The following is an 18,601-nucleotide window of genomic DNA, read 5'->3' as shown; positions in this document are numbered from 1 at the left end:
CTTAGAGAGGAAATTCCACATATTTGCTGCTCCAGCAGTATCAGTAAGGAATGCTTTAATCTAGGGTTAAACCATATTTTTTCTAACCTCAAATTGTGGCTGCGTGGCCTCTTAAAGAAGTTTTTTTTCATTTTGGGTAGAGTAAGGGAAAGTTATAACACATGTCAGATGTTTTTTTTGCCATCTTCACCCATTGGGGACATTTACCTTCACTTCCTATCCCATAGCCAAAATAGGAAGTGAGAGGAAATCCCTGCAAATTAAGGGAACCCATTGGGCCACCGCCCCAGTTCATCAGAACTAGCATCCCAATTAGAAGTTTTTCCCTCCGTTACTGTTTCATTGGCAGCAGTCACGTTTGCAACCGAGCCCTGGGAGTTAAGCCGGGGGGGGGGGGGCAACTCTGTGGTGTATCTCCCCCTGCATCCCTGGCAGTCAGTTAATTAAGCTTTGGGGGGCAACTCTGTGGTGTCCGTGGGATCTCCCTGTGGCTAACAGTTCTCTTCCCTGTATACCCGGGCAGGTATTGGCTTCAGTGTACAAGCTGAGCAACTCACAACATTAGGCCATTCAGAGAATGAGTCATTTATCACTACTCTCAGGACGCTTTCATGTAACCAGTTTCCTATTCTTTTACATACAATTTCCTTAGCTCAAACGGACATCATTTTATAAATTAAACATTAATAAGGTACAATATACTTGGAAAAGTCTAGATAAACCACATCCACTAAACTTCCGCCATCCAAATTTGGATTATTGAGAAAGACGCAGGTAGGGATACAGTGAAACTACAACATAATTATACACATAAATGTGCTATGAGGATGTAGGATTAGAATAAAAAGCCCATAGCTCAAAAGATATCCATGACAGCTCCTCCTCAATGAGATCGAAGTAGTCTCTGCAATATATAAAGGAAATAGCAGAGGGCACAAGCTAAGTGCTGTAGGGATAAAAAGACTTCATTAAAAATCTCAAGTGGCAGCCCACAAGATGTATAAGGGTAAGAGCATGAAATCCACCAGTGTGGTTTGCTTTTAAACTTCAATGTGTCTTCAGGAGACAGGAAGCAGGTGCCACTGTCAGGTGCTTTTGGAGGACACCAAAAACAAAACTGCCTACTTACTGAAACAAAACCGGAAATCCTAGAGCCACTCTTGAAAGCATGGACTTGTCAGGACCAGAAGTAACATCACACCTGGGAGGTGCACCGTAGGGAGCGGGAGAAGGAGCAGTTACGATCCGTAACATGTAGCCACACTCCACACTGCCTTCACTTCAGGTGTGATATCATTTCCAGCCTTGGGCAGTCCATGCACTCCAGGGTGGCTCCAGGATTTCCGGTTTTGTTCCTGTGATTAGACACTGCTGTGTCACACATTTCACAGAGCCTACCTTCTGAGAAAAGAGTTTCAAGAGGCAGAATCAGTACAGAAATCACTGCTTGCAGGCATCAAGGTCCCAGGGTGTATGTAGTACTACAGACCGGCAGCATTCACAACATGAAAGGAGCCTTTTCAAGTAAGCTTATTTCCAGTTTCAGTCCCATGTAAACAAATTATTACCGGCTTGAACAAGCATTTAATTAAACCAATGATGCTTTAAACAGATGATTTGGAGGGCAGAGGAGAGACCTGGGGCCTAATAGGCTCCAAATCTTTCCATAAAGAAGACCTGTCATGGTCCATGTTATCACAAGGGATGTTAGTCATCTGTTCTGATCGCAATAATAGATAAAAAAAAAGATACAGTGTAAAACAAATGAAATAAAATATATAAGAAAATTTAAAGCACCTCCATTCAAATTCGAATGCGCACATAGATGCATACGTAAATGGACACCAGAGCGAGGGAACAATTGGATAGTATATTGTGTTTTTCTGCAATAAAATTCATTAAAGTGTATTTTTTCCCCAAAAAAATTGTTTGAAAAAACGTTAGGCAAATATCGCGTGACATTAAAATATGCAACACACACCATTGTATTATCTAGGGTCTCTGCTTAAAAATATATAAATAATGTTTGGGAATTCTAAGTCATTTTTTAGCAAAAAAAATTTTTTTTACATGTAAGAAAGGAATGTCTGATTTAGCCCAGACTTGAAGTGGTTAAAAAAAGTGTTTCTATTGATCTTTTCTCAGTAGCCCCTTAGTTAGCACCCTAAAAGACTCATTCCTCCCCCTCCTTTAGTTTATCTCTAAATAACTTTGTAATAGAACCAGATTACACATACGAGAAATCATAGAATAAATTGTGCACTTCTTGTTAACCTAAACGCTTGTTTTAGACCCCTTTCACACTGGAGGCATTTTTCAGGTGCTTTTGGGCTAAAAATAGCCCCTGTAAAGAGCCTGAAAAACGGATCCCCTCTAGTCTTAGTCTGAAAGCTGGATGATAGGGATGAGCTTCGAGTTCGAGTCATGTTTGACTCGAACATTGCCTGTTCGCCTCTTTCGGCGAACAGTGAATAATTTGGGGTGTTTGCGGCAAATTCGAAAAGCCGCGGAACACAAGTCTATGGGAGAAATCTAAAGTGCTAATTTTAAAGGCTAATATTCAAGTTATTTTAGGGGTACTTTTGTACCACCTTACCATTTCAAACGGGGGGGCGGGATCTGGGGGCCCCCTTGTTAATGGGGGCTTCCAGATTCTGATAAGCCCCCCCGCCTGCAGACCCCCACAACCAATAGCCAGGGTTGTGGAGATGAGGCCCTTGTCCTCATCAACATGGGGACAAGGTGCTTTGAGGGGTCACAGACCCCCAAAGCATCCTCCCAATGTTGAGGGCATGTGGTCTGGTATGGTTCAGGAGGGGCGGGGTGCTCTCTCGTCCCCCCCTTTTCCTGTGGCCCGCCAGGTTGTGTGCTCGGATAAAGGGTCTGGTATGGATATTTAGGGGGAACCCCACGTCATTTTTTTTTAAATTGACGCAGGGTTCCCCTTAATATCCATACCAGACCTGAAGGGCCTGGTAATTGAATTTGGGGGAACCCCACGCTTTTTTTTTTATCGATGACTTTCAATGACTGTCCTCTGTATTACGGGGAGCCGACAATTCATTTTAGCCGCCAGTGATTTTAAATGACTTTTTCCTCCAGAAAAGACACTTTGTGCACGGGAAACATGCACCCCTTTACAGGCATACTATAGACAACCCCCAGGTGCAAAATTTAAAGGAATATTACACTTTCATTGTTTCACTTTCAGCATTATTAAAATCACTGCTCCCGAAAAAACGGACGGTTTTAAAACTTTTTTTGCATTGATCCATGTCCCCTGGGGCAGGACCCAGGTCCCCAAACACTTTTTAGGACAATAACTTGCATATTAACCTTTAAAATTAGCACTTTAGATTTGGAACGTTCGAGTCCCATAGACTTTAATAGGGTTCTAAAGTTCACACGAAGTTTAGGTCTGTTCGCAGGTTCTGGTGTGAACTGAACCGGGGGTGTTCGGCTCATCCTTAATGGAGGGCTTTCACATTGGAGCAGTGTGCTGGCAGGACATTAAAAAAAACTCCTGCAAGCAGCATCTTTGGAGCAGTGAAGGAGGGGAGCATACATTGAAATGAATGGGCAGCTCTGCCGAACCGCCGCCAAAGCGACACTGCAGCGGCGCTTTGCGGGTCATTTTAGCCCTTTATCTGCTGCTAGCAGCGGTTAAAAACACCCCGCTAGTGGCTGAAAACCCCCACAAAAACTACAGTAAAGCACCACAAAAAATAGCGGTGTGTGAAAGGGCCCTTAAAGATTTTTTTGTTTTGTGTTTTGTTACATTTTTTTTTTAGAGTGCATAGAAAATAAAACTATATTTTCAAGACAATATTGCTATGTTATAAGTAATGATAGTTATCACAGTATCAATAGGCGAAATGGGCAAAATGTAAAGATGGCTCTGGTCCATCGGGGGTATATAGAGTAGAGCTCAAGAAATGGAAGAAAACCCTAAGGCTAGGTTCACACGAGGTTACCCCATCCAATAAGCATGGTAGGGGATTTAGACTGGCTCTGGTTCACATATTTCCGCTTTGGCTCCAGTGCGAATTTGCACTGGGGTCCTGGGAGTCTTTTGGTCTGTTTTAGGTCCGAATTCACAGGAAGTGATACAACTTCTGCTTAAACCTCTTGAACCCTTCATTAGTGCACCACAACACTAATGGTTCACGCCCATGCAAATTGACAGGGAGTATAATTCCTGCCATAGCATGTATACCTCCCCCCCTCGGCTGCTGTCTCTGAAGCTAAAGGGGGAGTGGCTGGAGGAGGGGGCTGGGTGGCAAAAATGTGGCTCCACTGTGGTGTTTTACTGCCCCTCAACTGCTATTGTGAACGAGATCTAACTATACTTAAAAGTGTTCTCTCCCCCTCCTCCTACCCCAAAAAAAGATCTGTGTGCTTACCTAGTCGTTCCAGTCACAGGATCCTGCAGCTCTGTGTAACAGAGCGCTCAACAACAGCTGTGAATTCTCTGAGTCATTACATCACACATAGGATCCGTAGGATCTGATGGTCCACCATTTTTAACACTGCCTCCTCTCCCCTGCAGCTGCCACTCTATGGGATCATGTGACCTGACCAAACCATGTACAAGCATCTTTTTTTATAAAGGATAAGTAGGATGAGGGGGGAAGGAAACATTTTCAAGAATTATAGTCATAGGGCCAGTTCACATCTGTGCATACTTGGCATGTTGCATTTTAGACATGATACTACAGAACTCGATAGAATGCGCATTTTGATTAACCACTTAACCTCTGGAATGTTTTACCCTCTTCATGACCCCCTTCATGACCAGGCCATTTGCGATTCAGCACTACGTTACAATTGCACGGTCTCCGAGAGATATGCCCCAGTAGAAGACCCATTGAGTCGAAACGGGTTGAGCCAGCGTGTCTTGTGCTTTTCACATTGCCTTTTTATGCATTGAGATCTCTTTTTATTGTCACATTTTGATGTGAATAAATCCAATTTTTTAAGTTTGACCTGCACTATGCGAGTCTTTCCGTTTTTTTTTTTCTCCATCTCTTTTCCCCATACACTTAATTCTACCAATGGTACTGTGAGTCTCCAGTCCTCATGTCCGTTGACCCACACGGGGATTTTCATCATCCTTTAATGTCTGGTTTCGGTCCTGGTGTCCGCCTTACCTTAGCGCAGGAGGTTGAGAGCTATAAGCCTGTATGACACACCGCTGTAGGGTGGCTGTGTCCAACAGATTTGGTAAGAGTACTTCATTATTTGCTTACTGTGTCACCATCTGTGAAGTCTACTTCTGGCAAGTCTGTTCGAGTGTCAGTGTACATAGAGAATCCTATAGACATCCATTGAACATTTGGCACTTTATGGGACACTTTATCCTATCTTGGGAATAGTTGCACATCAATGCAATTACCCCTCTTATTTATTTATTATATTTATTTAGTTTTTGTTGCAATGTTTATTATTGCTTTTTATACACTTGAGAGTTTTGGCATGTATATGCTTTTACTTTAATTCATACAAGATTTTAGCGCCACAATTTTTTGTTTGTATACTGGCTAGAACCTGCCCACTTAGCCAATCAGAATCTTAGCTGTCTGCTATAGTAAAGGTTATCCCCCGCACAATCAGGTTAGACTGTACTAAGTACAATACACCTGTGTAGCCCTGGCTGTATGTCTCTTTAGGGGTGGGAGCCACAGAGTCTGGGCTGTTCACAGGTGCGGTGCAGGATCTCTCCTCCCTCAGTCACTGAATAATTGGCTGCATTGGCAGCCCTAGAGTCTAACCCCACCTGTGGCTGATGGAGCAATTAGAAAGTTTGGGGAGAGGGTGAGGCAGGTTTAGGCTGCAAGGGTTAGTAAGGGGCAATGAGGTCTGGGAGGAGGGAAATCATTGCAGAAGTGGTGATTGCATGGAAGTCATGTGGGATCAGCAGAGCCTGCGATTTACAGGCATTCTTCCCACTGACCTGCAATATTTATTACACAGGTGGTCAGAGCAGCTTATTGATTAAATACTGTAAATGTATTACAATAGGAAGAATACACAATTTGTTGTACTTCAGCACTATATAAATACCTGTAATAAATAAACAATTCTTAACCACTTTCCACCCTTAGGACGTACCCACATGTCCTCAGGTTTCAGTGGTTGCAGTGGGGTTATTGCTGCAGCTGCAGTCATGGTCCTGGTACCTTTTAATTTCAGCAGATGCTGAATAATATAAAAGTCATCCAGCAGTTACAGAGCCAGTGGATCACTTTTATATGTGGCGGTAGGGGGTCTCCGCCTCTCTTCTTCGCTCTACTGAAACAGGGGGTTTTGCCAGCTGACCATAGAGGTGAGAGTGGAACTAAAGTTCCCTGATCATCTCTATCCCATCTCTGTCCATGAAACAGAAAGCAATGAGCTTCCTCACTTCTGTTATCGGTTTATTGTTTGTAAGCCGTTACTGGTTACAGGGTGTGGAAACCTAGCAAGAAGAGCTGAACAAATTAATGGGGTGGGCAACTATAAGGCAAATGAGGTTTAATTTAGAAAAATGTAAAATAATGCATTTGGGTGACAAAAATATTAATGCAATCTACTCACTAGGGGTAACCCACTGGGGGAATCTAGGATGGAAAAGGACCTGGGGGTCCTAGTAGGTCCTCAGTAATGGCATGCAATGCCAAGCTGCTGCTAACAAAGCAATGGGATTAACTCCAGAGATAAAGCGATAATTCTCACACTCTAAAAGGCTCTGGTCCGGCCTCAGCTGGAATATGCCATCCAGTTCTGGGCACCAGTCCTCAGGAAGGATGTACTGGAAATGGAGAGAGTACAACGAAGGGTAACAAAGCTAATAAAGGGTCTCTAGGATATTAGTTATGAAGAAAGGTTGTGAGCACTGTACTTACTGTATTCTCTCTGGAGAAGAGACGCTTGAGAGGGGATATGATTTCAATATACAAATACCGTACTGGTAACACCACAATAGGGATAAAACTTTTATGGGGAAGGGAGTTTAATAAGACACGTGGCCATTCACTAAAATTAGAACAAAAGAGGTTTAAATTTAAACTGCGTAGAGGGTTCTTTACTGTAAAGCTATGTACACATGATAGGATTTTCCGACAACAAAACCGTGGATTTTTTTCCAAAGGATGTTGGCTCAAACTTGTCTTGCGTACACACGGTCACACAAATATTGTCAGAAATTCCGAACGTCAAGAACGTGGTGTCGTACAACGCGTACGATGAGCCGAGAAAAATTAAGTTCAATAGCCAGTGAGGCTCTTCTGCTTGATTCCGAGCATGCGTGGACTTTGGTGCGTCGGAATTGTGTACACACACATGGAATTTACGACAACAAGTCTTGTTGTCGGAAAATTTGAGAACCTGCTCTCAAACGTTTGTTGGCGGAAATTCCGACAACAGATGTTCTATGGAGCGTGCACACAGGCGGGCTTTTTCAACAACAAGCTTACATCAAACATTTGTTGTCAGAAAATCCTATCGTGTGTACGGCCCATAAGAGCGGCAAGGATGTGGAATTCCCTTCCACAGGCAGTGGGTTCAGCACAGGGCATCAATAGTTTCAAAAAGCTATTAAATAAGAACTTGAACAACCGCAACATACAGGGATATACAATAAAATACTGACATATAATCGCACACAAAGGTTGGACTTGATGAACTTGTGTCTTTTTTCAACCTCACCCACTATGTAACTATGTAACTAGGCTCTACAAGCATCTGATCAAACTAATCCCGATTTGATTAGATGTGTTTGAGGCCAGAAGAGCAATCTGGGATCTAATCTACCCCAGATCTCACCATAGAGAGGTCCTGTCATGTCCATGCTATCACAAGGAATGCTGTTCATCCCTTGTGATAACAATATAGTTGGTAAAAATAAAGAGAAAGTGTAAAAATAAATAAATAAATAATAATAAAAATATAAAATAAAAAGCGCCCCACTGCTCATGCTCAAAGGCAAACACAAATGGGATCACACTACTCATGCAAAGTAGCACTGTGAATGTCATAGCGAGAGCAATAATTCTAGCACCTGACCTCCTACCAAACTCTATAATCATAACCTGTAAAGGCTTCCAAAGCTTTGCCTATGGGGATTTTTACATACCGTAGTCTGTTGCCATTCCACGGGCGTACAATTTTAAAGTGTGACAAGTTAGGTATCTATTTACACAGTGTAACATAATGTTTTATATTTTACAATAAAATGTGGGTATTTTATTGTGTTTGTGTACACTGATATTCATTAGCCCCTTCAGATCTGCACTATAGCTGAATGACGGCTACAGAGTGGATCTGCTTTTCAATAGACGTCCTCCCCTTTGCACGAAACGCCCCCCTGAAGGGCACACGCAGCATGCGCTGTGATCACCCGAGTCAATGAGACTCGGGTGATCACAGATAAGAGTAAGGAGTCGATCCCGGGCCCCTTACCACGTGATCAGCTGTCAGCCAATGACAGCTGATCACGTGATGTTAACAGAAGATCGATAATCATTTTTTTCTTCTCACGCTGATAGCGAAGCCGCCTCACATGTACCCACCAGTACCGCCTGCTAGTGCAACCTGCCAGCATCACGAATCAGTGCCCTCAGTGCCACGAATAAGTGCCAGCAATCAGTGCCACCTATCAATGCCCACCAGTGGTGTCAATCAGTGCCTCATCAGTGCCACCTAACAGTGCTGCCTATCAATGTCACCTACCAGTGCCGATCAGTGCCCATCACTGCCACGTATCAGTGCCAGCTATCTGTGCCACCTATCAATGCCTTTCAGTGCCAGCCATCAGTGCCAGCCATCAGTGCCCACCAATGCCACCTATCAGTGCCCACCAGTGCCACCTCATCAGTGCCCACCAGTGCTGCCTATTAGTACCCATCAGTGCGCCTTATCAGTGCCCATCAGTGTCGCCTTATCAATGCCCATCAGTGCAGCCTATCAGTGCCCATCAGTGTATCCTCATCAGCGTATATCAATGAAGGAGAAAAATGACTTGTTTTCAACATAAATTAACATAAATCAACATGAATTAAATATTATTTTATTTTATTTTATATAATTAAAAAAATATAAAACGTTTTTTTTTTTAAAGTTTGGTCTTTTTAATTTTTTTTTGCAATAAATAAAAAACCCAGAGGTGATCAAATACCACCAAAAGAAATCTCTATTTGTGGGAAAAAAATGGTAAAAATTTAATTGGGGTACAGTGCTGTATGACGGCGCAATTGTCATTCAAAGAGTGACAGCGCTAAAAGCTGAAAATTGATCTGGCCAGAAGGGGGGTTTAGGTGCCCAGTAAGCAAGTGGTTAAAGTGATGTAAAAAAAAAATTGGGATTTGAAAAAACCGCTGCACAAATATTGTGTGACATAAAAAAATCGCAACTACCAACATGCCATGCCTTAATTTTCAGAAAGTATGCTGTATAATGTTTGGGGTTCTAAGTAATTATCCAGTAAAAAGATGCTGACCTTTTACATTTATGAGAGAAGTGTCAGAATTGATTTGGGCAGCTAGTGGTTAAAAGGATAGTTTGCCTTTAGAAAAAAAAAAAAAACTGCCTATGCAGCTAACGGATGTTTGTAGAGTAAATCAAACTGTGCAGCTCTGACTAAAGATGAATAATACCCTTGCTATAGGTATAGCCCATTTACATACCTTATGATGCCTGACTGGAATACTCCTGGGATGTTGCTAAGTACTCCCAGGATGTTGCTAAGTGAGGCCTAGTCATCACTGCTCACCTTCACCATCACAGGAGTGAGCTCTTTCTCTGATTCAAACCCCCTTGTATCCCTTGTATGCTCTTTCTCTCCCCTGATGCAGTAGCTCTGAGCTCAGCATTGGAGAGCTCACTCCTGTGATGATGGAGGTGAGCAGTGATGACTAGTTCTCACTTAGCAACGTCCTGGGAGTGTTCCAGTCAGGTTTCATAAGGTATGTAAATAGCCTACACTTATAGCAATGCTTTATTCAATTTTAGTCGGAGCTGCACCGTTTGTTTTTATCTACGGATGCCCCTTATCTTCAGAGGAAGTTTTGTGGTAAAGGTGAACTATACCTTTAAAGTAGAACTAAAGGAAATTCATTTGGATAGAGCAGGAGTCTCCAAACTTTCTACACAAGGGGCCAGTTTACTGTCCTTCAGTCTTTAAGGGGGCTGAACTGTGACCATTGGGAGTAAAACTTGTCCTGACATCAGTGGGAGTAAGCAGTGCATCTTTGGCACTACGGGGAGGAATAATACGCCATCACTGGTACCAGTGGGAGGAGCCTAAGATAGGTTTAGATAGAAATGAGGGGAAACTGCACCAATGTTTTCCTAAACTTTTCAACAAACCACAGATTGCTAGTAGTCTAGGCAAAAAGGCAAACTATGCCCTCAATGTTTTTAAAAACCTGCTCTAATCATTTTTCAAGAAAGCAAGAAACATTGGCGTTTGTAATTCACTTTCACTTTTCACCCTTCACAGATAATGAATAGTGGTCTGAGTTGATCATTTCCATATAGAGAAGTGTCACATAGTAAAGTTGCCTGGGGGCAGAAAAATCATGCCTGTATGTCCACACATTCAGCACTCATGTCCTTGCAAGGCACATAATAGACAGCTGCTGTCTAGCTCACCATGTACACCACCTTTTAGTGCCTAACTACAGTATGCTGAGTTATAAATGTTTCTGCAACAAACCATTACGCATTTTTTTACAATTTGTGTAATAATTTTGTGTGACTAATTTAACTAAGTGAAATCAAATAAAAACGATTATATACAAAAGGCAAAAAGAAAAATAGGTAATGGATGAAGTGGAGAAAATTTTAATAAGAACTAATTAAGGATAACAAATAGGTAATAAAAAGGTTAAATAGGAAACATTTTCATTTGATTTTCAAGTTTTCAAGAACTGCTTTTATGTGCATATCAAAGTTAAATTAAATTTGAAACATTGTAAGCACTAGCCAAAATATTTTGTAGTAATATTGTTACAATGTATTGGCGAATAAAGCCCAAAAGTCCTTTTTTGCAGACTCTATTCATACAGAAACTACTATAAGTACTCCCAATCCAGTGTAACCCTGACCTAAATTTGTATTTATTATTGCTTAGTTGTAGAACTGCACAAATAAATCAAGAAATACAATCTATCAATCATTCTATCTATCTATCTATCTATCTATCTATCTATCTATCTATCTATCTATCTATCTATCTATCTATCTATCTATCTATCTATCTATCTATCTATCTATCTATCGATCCTTCTTTCTTTCTATCTTCCTATCTTTCTATCTATTGTTCTTTCTTTCTAGCTATCTACCTATCTATCATTCTTTCTTTCTTGCTATCTGTCTATTTATCGTTCTTTCTTTTTTTCTTTCTTTCTTGCTATCTACCTATTTATCGTTCATTATTTCTTTCTTTCTTAGTTTTTAGCTATCTACCTATCTATCTACTTGTTGTATCTATCTTTAAAATTACTGTCATGAAGCAATAGATTTTATTTCTTACGCATTTTCCTATGACTGCTTTTGAGATCTTCATGCTGTCTTCTTTCCCCTTAATTTGTGAACGTCAGTGACTTATATAACATGAAATTGTGATAATGTGCACATGAGCCCTAATTGGATTATAGTAGAAGTGGGGAAGTGGAGGAAAAGGTGTGGTTTTAAAAAAGAAAATGTCAATTGTCATGCTGCTTTGACATGCTAAGAAAATGTTTATAAAATCATCAGATCTCTGTAGTTTTTTATATTTAATTTTCAGTCGGAAAATGTAGTTTTTAGAATGTGTTGATTAGGTCCTTGAGAAACTAACGATAGCATGAATCCAGGAGACTACCTGGAAGTGCATGATAATTGCAATTCACTGTGAAGAGATATTTTTTCCTGAAGTCATTGGGATAAAAGTCAAGTTGGCTTTATTACTCAGCCATCTCTGACTGGTTTTCAGATGGCTAGAGGTGAAAGTTTTTTTTTTTTTTTACAATGTGCTTTGATAACAGAATTTAACCCTTGTTCCTAGATATGCCAAGTCCTTATCAGCTATCCCCCTTTGTGTCTTCTACCAGGCATGTTTGATAATTGCTCTCATGTGGTGAGTGACCGTGGTTGGTCTATTGGTATACGTCCTGCTGTGTTCGGGTCAAAAAAAGATGCACGTTTCTACTTCTCACTCCGAACTGACCGTTCTCCAAGTGCTACTACCTTGCTGTCTCCACAAAGCTACAACGCTGGAACTTGGACTCATCTTGCTGCTAGCTATGATGGCCAACAAATGTTACTGTATGTGGATGGAGTACAAGTTGCAAGAGCAAAAGATCAACGGGGTCCCCTTCATAGTGCTTATATATCCTTATGCAGATCCCTCTTGGTTGGTGGAGACAACTCAGAGACCTGTAACCAGTATCGAGGCCATCTCTTCTCCCTCCATCTGTGGAACGAGGTTAGGACTCAGAAACAGTTGAGATTTGAATTCATGAGAAGAATGTATCAGACTTCACTAGGAGTACAGAGCTTCTCATTATTGTCCAGGAATATATGGAATACATACAGAGATGGGGTTTATCCAGAAGTTGTACCGGGGCTTGTGCCAGTGAAGGGGATGATCTCCTCCATCTCACTCCCTCTTTGTGGGAAAACATTATGTGATTTGCCAGATGTGTCTGCTGGATATAGCAGGCCTGAGGTAAAATGGGAAAAGGAGATCCATTACCGGGTGGTCAATCTGTGTGAAAATGATGGTTCTAGGCCTTTGATTAATGCTGAAAAAATACAGAGACAACATGAGGCTTTATCAGATGCTTATAGCCCCCACGGCATTCATTGGCAGCTAAACATAGTGGAGATCCATAACTCTAGCCTACGGAACCGAGTAGTGCTTCCTGGTTGTGAGCCAGGGAAAGTCGGCAATGATCAATGTGATCCTGAATGTAAGCATCTACTTACTGGCTATGATGGTGGTGATTGTGGTTTCTTCAGACCTTGTAGTTCCAGAAAGAAAGGTGATGGAATATGTCACCTTGAATGCAACACCGCAAGAGATGATTATGATGATGGAGACTGTTGTTTAACTAAAGGACCTGGCAATACTAGCAAAACTTGCTTTGATCCCGATGCACAGGGGAGGTAAGGATATATAAAAACTGTTACAGAAATAGTAAAATTGTGCATATTAAATGTTTTGTCTGCATATTTGTTGGTACACATAATTGTGCTATTATTTTGTTACATTGGTGTACATTCTTATTGATTATTTTGTATTTCATTCATCTGTAACTCATGTTAAGTTATCAGTGGTGCTATAATATTATGCATATATATTACCCCTACCATGGTCAAATCTAATTATTCAGGAAAGTCATGAAGTAAACCTGTGGAGAAAATATTTTTCAAACTTTGCAGCACTGCTTAGCTTTATATAATCACAAAACACCAGGGCTGAACTATTTATGCCAACCTCAATATCATTTATGAACAAGTTAAACAGAATTGGTTCCAGGACAGAGCCTTGAGGTACCCCATTTACAACTCCAGACCATTCAGAAGATAACTAGCATATCTTCTGAATGGTCTGAAGTTTTAAGTGGGGTAACCAAAGGCTCTGTACTGGGAACAATTCTGTTAACTTGTTCATAAATTATATTTAGGTTGGTATAAACAGTTCTGTCTCTGTATTTACCGTTCCCTAGGGGGAGAGCCTCTGTGGGAATCGAGAAAAGAAAAGGATCTGGGGTTCTAGTAAATCACATGCTGAGCAATAGCATCCAATGCCAAGCTTCTGTAAGCAAGGTTGGCAGACTATTAGCATGCATTAAAAAGGGTATCTACTCAAGAGATAAAACTATAATTCTACCACTTTACAAAACACTGGTTCAGCCACATCTTGATTATGCTATCCAGTTCTGGTAAGCAGTCCTCATGGGGATCTGACTTTAGATGCTTTGTTTGGATCTTTGAGGAGAATAAATCCAAAGGTTAGATCAGCAATGGCTTAGTCAGGGGTGGCTTATTTTAAAGCTCTCTTTCCAATTGTTAATATTCTACGCTGGAGGTACACTGTCATGCTGCGGTAATGCTTGTGTGTTTACATGCATTGTGCTGTGCTTTAACATGCATCGCATTAAGGCAGCGCTTTTATTTGAATGCACGGCCTATTGCACCAAAAACGCCAAAAATGGTGTATGCACATTTTTTTTAACACATGGCATAGCACATGGTACTGTGCTATTGTACATTGTGGAGCACTGCAATTCAGCTATGTTGGTAAGGCGAATGGGAGTACCATTAGTAAAGAATGGCCCTGCAGTGACCAAAACGGATAACATGCTTTAAGGTCACATGAGTGTGAACCCAGCTTAATCTCTATAGTCTGGGCATGGGTGCATTCCTGTAATACAATTTCCCATGATTTGTAACTAATTTTTGCTTGGAAATGCCTTAGATTAGCCTTTGTTCTTCGTGGAAATGTGCTTCCTGCTCTCTCTCTCTCCAGTGCTCTATGCTGGGATGAATGAGTGTTTGCCACACACTTTATCGAACCATCCGCACAATAAATTGTAGTGAGGAGGAACAGATTAGGGGTGTGTTTCACCATGTCTGTTTTTTTGTGTTTTTTTGGAGTCCACTGGGGGGCACACTAACGCGCCAGTGCTTATAGGACTGTGCAAGTATAGACACACTACATAAAACTTTAACTGGATGTGATGTCTGTGAAAACGACTGAATATTTGTTTCTGTGACTTCAGTTCTGCGTTGAAATTATCAGAATTTTTTGGGCAGTTATAAAGCGTGCCGTGTGAATGCCCAGAACACAAATCTTCAACTATTCTCTGTTTAAACTGTTAAAGTAATAGGTTTAGTTCCACTTTAATGCATTTCACCATCTTTGGCTAGTTCACAAGCCAACGGTGGTGAAACATGTTAAAGAATTATGTTTATTTGGGTGGAGATAGCATGTATACAGTTACTGTGTTGACACCTAAGAACTAATATTGGAATGCGACTTTCATCTTTCTATACCTTTTAATGATGAGCAAACCGGCACCCTGATTGTTCGCAGATGACAGGAGTGGTGTTATGAATCTGGGTATGTTTCTACTAAGGGAATCAACATGGCTTCATGAAAAGCCATTTCTAACTGACATGATCAGGTGGAACACTTAGGAAAATTTAGCAACAGTTGCCCTGGTGGTTTTGTTTTCCCTTCTTCTGAAAATTAAGCTCCAGGAGTTGTCAGTGACTGAGAGCACATTTCACTGCCATGAGTTTCCTTTCAGTCATTTTAACTACGTAGTCTTAAGTTGGTAATGTAGGTAGTGCCTCTTTGAAACTACAATGGCAGCGTGAATATTTATTAAAAAGGCTATATTTTCCTATTTATATTTGTTTTCACAACAACACAAAATGTGATTAATTTTTAGTAAAGTTGATATGAAATATTAATGTGTCATAATTGAAATTCCAGAAAGTGGAGCTCCAGTGTCTATTCACACATTTAATGCTAATCTTAAAAAAAGCCTATTCTTTATATCTTCCATCCCCCTTAGCTCCCATTTCCCTCTGCTCTGTAGAGTTTCACTTATAGGCAGACTGTCAGAAAGGAAACCGATATTGTTAAAGATAATATATGCTTTAATTTGAAAAAATCCATAATGCTTTGCTAATAATCAGTCATGGACCCTATTTTAAATGTTTTTATATAAGCAGTAAAAAAATTATAAAATTGTTTATAAAAGTGAAAATATAAAATAACTATATATCAAAACCTTAAGTGATATTAAAGTTTTTTTAGTTTTTTTTTAATAACAAACATGTCATACTTACGTGCCCTGTGCAATGGTTCTGCACAGATCAGCCCTCTTCTTCTCGGATCCTCCCCCGTTGCTGGTCCTGGCTCCTCCCCCTTGACCAGTGCCCCCAATAGCAAGCTGCTAGCTATGGTGGCACTGGTGAATGCTTGCTTTTGATCCCTGGTCTATGCATCCATAAGACACATAGATCCATAGCTCGGTTCCGCCCCTGCTCTTTCCTTATTGGCTCCCACTGCTGTGTCTCAGCCAAAGAAGAGAGAGAGACCTGGGGCAGCCAAGGCTCCCATGCACATCGCTGGATCAAGATGGTCTCAGGTGAGTATTAGGGGGCCTTGGAGAGAGTAGCACACAGAAGGTTTTTTACCTTCATGCATAGAATGCATGAAAGAGAAAACCTTCAGCCTTTACAAGCACTTTATACTAAGGAAACACCCACACCACCGTAACTAACTAATAATATATATGATAATGTTTAATATAATATATAAAAATATAATGTAAATTAAAGATTTCACTCCAAAAAATGCAGCTGCTACTTGTTGTCTCTAATAGGAGATTGAAAACAGTAAGGTATTATATCTAAACAGCGCTTGCTATAATGTGCAGAAATATACCAATATATACCATATGTGGTCCTTAATCATATACTATAAGAGGAATCCTCTTATAGTATAAAACCTTTTTTAATTGATTAAAATATTAAAAAGCGCTACTAAGTCACCAAAAATATATTAACATCGGTCCACTATTAAACAAGCAAGATGGATGCCACCTGTAGCGAGGCATGCATTCCACATACAGACAGGAACCTCTGCTTAATGCGTTTCCTCATCAATAGGCAACATCTTCAGAAGCACCTGCCTACTGAACCAACTGGAAAAAGATTGGGACCATACCAAGGAGGGGACAGGATCCAAGCCAGATTTTGTTTGCAAGATCGGGATAGGTCCCATAGTGACCAGTAAAGGCGCAGTGACTTCTCTTACTGTATAGTAAAGGGGTCAATGGAATCCGGTGAGTGCAGTTGATGTCACAAGAGCACGAGGTAGAAATATAGGGTAGTTTTGGGGGTTGCCATTTAAGCACTCAGTTTTTCACATCTATAAAGACCATCACATTTTTTTTATTTTATGGAATATTTTCATTGAATAATTTTATTATAAAAATTTGACAAAATAATTATAAGGCTGTTTTGTAGTATTGCCATTTGTGGAACAGTAATGATATATGATTACAGAGCACGTCTGATATATATAGTTATGTTTGTGCACATTATAGCAAGTACGTTAATATCCTCATGGCTGGTTGGCCTTTAAAGTGGAACTCCAGGCACCATCTAACTAATCTTAAAAATGCTCCCTCCCCCTGCTAATACCTATTCTGAATAACCTGTGTAAGAAAGAGCTGTATACTTACCCATTTTCATGCAGCTCCAATACAGTCACGTGATCCCCCCTGTGTCAGCCAGCGCCAGCTACAGAAAAAGAGAGCACCCTGACAATGGCTGGTCATTACCAGGAAGCCATTGCCATAGCTGGTAATAGCCTGGAAGCGTAACATCACCCATAAGATTCAATGGCCCATCCTTTGTCAGTGCTTGCTCCTGTCCCCTGCAGATGAATCATATGAAAAGACCAGAGCAACCTAAAAATATTTAAGTATACAGCTCTTTCTTACACAGGTTAGTCAGCATAGGCGTTAGGAGAAGGAGGGAGCATTTTTTTTCAATTTGTCCACGTTCTGGTAGTTATAGATCACAGCTGTTATTTTTCAGTCAATGTCAACCAGTTCTACTTCCAAAAACAGCTTGGTTTGGGTGGGATAGTCGCGTCAGGTTGATCCTTTTTTCCATAGGCCATTCAGACTTGATTTCAAGTTTAGCTTTTTCACCTTTGCTCATGGTGAGAAGAGCTTCATCCCAACCTCTAATGGCTTTGCCAACACCAATTTTAAAGGACAAGGACTTGGACCTTTCTTCTTCTTTGCACTTGTTGGTATATTGCTGTCAAAAACTGTTCCATCCTTCAAAGTCCCAGGGTACTAACAGTGCACAGTGTCTCCTTTCTTTGCAAAGTTGGTCTTGTCTCCCTTCTTCAGGATGGACTTGGTGTATTCAGGGGGACCCTCATCAACCACCTTTTCTGTCTTGGCTTCAGCAGGCTTTCCATCATCCACTTTAAGATCTTTCACTTGTTTTGTCTCACTTTCAGCACTGTCTGTTCCCTTGAAATGTTTTGTTTTAAACAGTTTGTTATAGGCTGTGATGAGATGATCCTTCTTGGCTGTTTTTGCTACATTTTTGATATTTTCAAGCAACTTGTGTTCTGCCAGGAAAGACTCTAAGGCATGTTGCTGCAGGAAGACGATCACATCCTTCTTCGGCAGATCATTGCTGTAAAGTTGCTCATCGCTCCACTTTCGGCTCATCTCCCTGGCTGTGGCAGCCATGACATGTGCTTTTTTTTTTGTAACACCGCCCCCCCAGGAGCATTTTTAAGATTAATTATGTGGTGCCTGGAATTACACTTTAAATGTGTAACACATCCCGCCTACACACACATTCATTTTGTCAGGAGCACTTCAGCTTTTATGGTTTGCTTTGTGAATGATTCCCAGAAATATGTTTTGCATACATGTTTTTTTTCTGAAAGGTTTGCTTTAATAGAAAAGAATATCTCAGAGTAACAGCGAAAGCCCCACAAGTCCAACATGATGCACTGCTTCATTAGCACCGCTTGGCAACTGCTTCAAGGATAGACAGATCACATACTGCCTACCAGACATGCCCT

The 18,601-nt window shown here is 40.8% G+C and overlaps 1 protein-coding gene and 1 pseudogene across 3 annotated transcripts in view; one reads left to right on the top strand and one right to left on the bottom strand.

Annotated features, from left to right (window-relative positions):
• PAPPA2 (pappalysin 2) overlaps positions 1–18,601 on the top strand; it is a 366,677-nt gene that overhangs the window by 96,846 nt on the left and 251,230 nt on the right. For all 3 annotated transcript variants that reach the window (XM_077453193.1, XM_077453192.1, XM_077453191.1), the window contains exon 3: positions 12,072–13,128. In XM_077453193.1, the coding sequence (XP_077309319.1) occupies positions 12,072–13,128 (1,057 nt within the window). The remainder of the gene's footprint in view (positions 1–12,071; positions 13,129–18,601) is intronic.
• On the bottom strand, positions 17,583–18,260 carry LOC143927042 (peptidyl-prolyl cis-trans isomerase FKBP3 pseudogene; annotated as a pseudogene).

This window comes from Lithobates pipiens, unplaced genomic scaffold, assembly GCF_037356315.1.
Source record: "Lithobates pipiens isolate NorthernLeopardFrog02 unplaced genomic scaffold, aLitPip1_a1.2 Scaffold_23, whole genome shotgun sequence".
In the NCBI taxonomy this organism is placed as follows: Eukaryota; Metazoa; Chordata; class Amphibia; order Anura; family Ranidae; genus Lithobates; species Lithobates pipiens.
The sequence above is the reverse complement of the archived record's forward strand: the minus strand, read 5'-3'. Positions and strand labels throughout refer to the sequence as shown.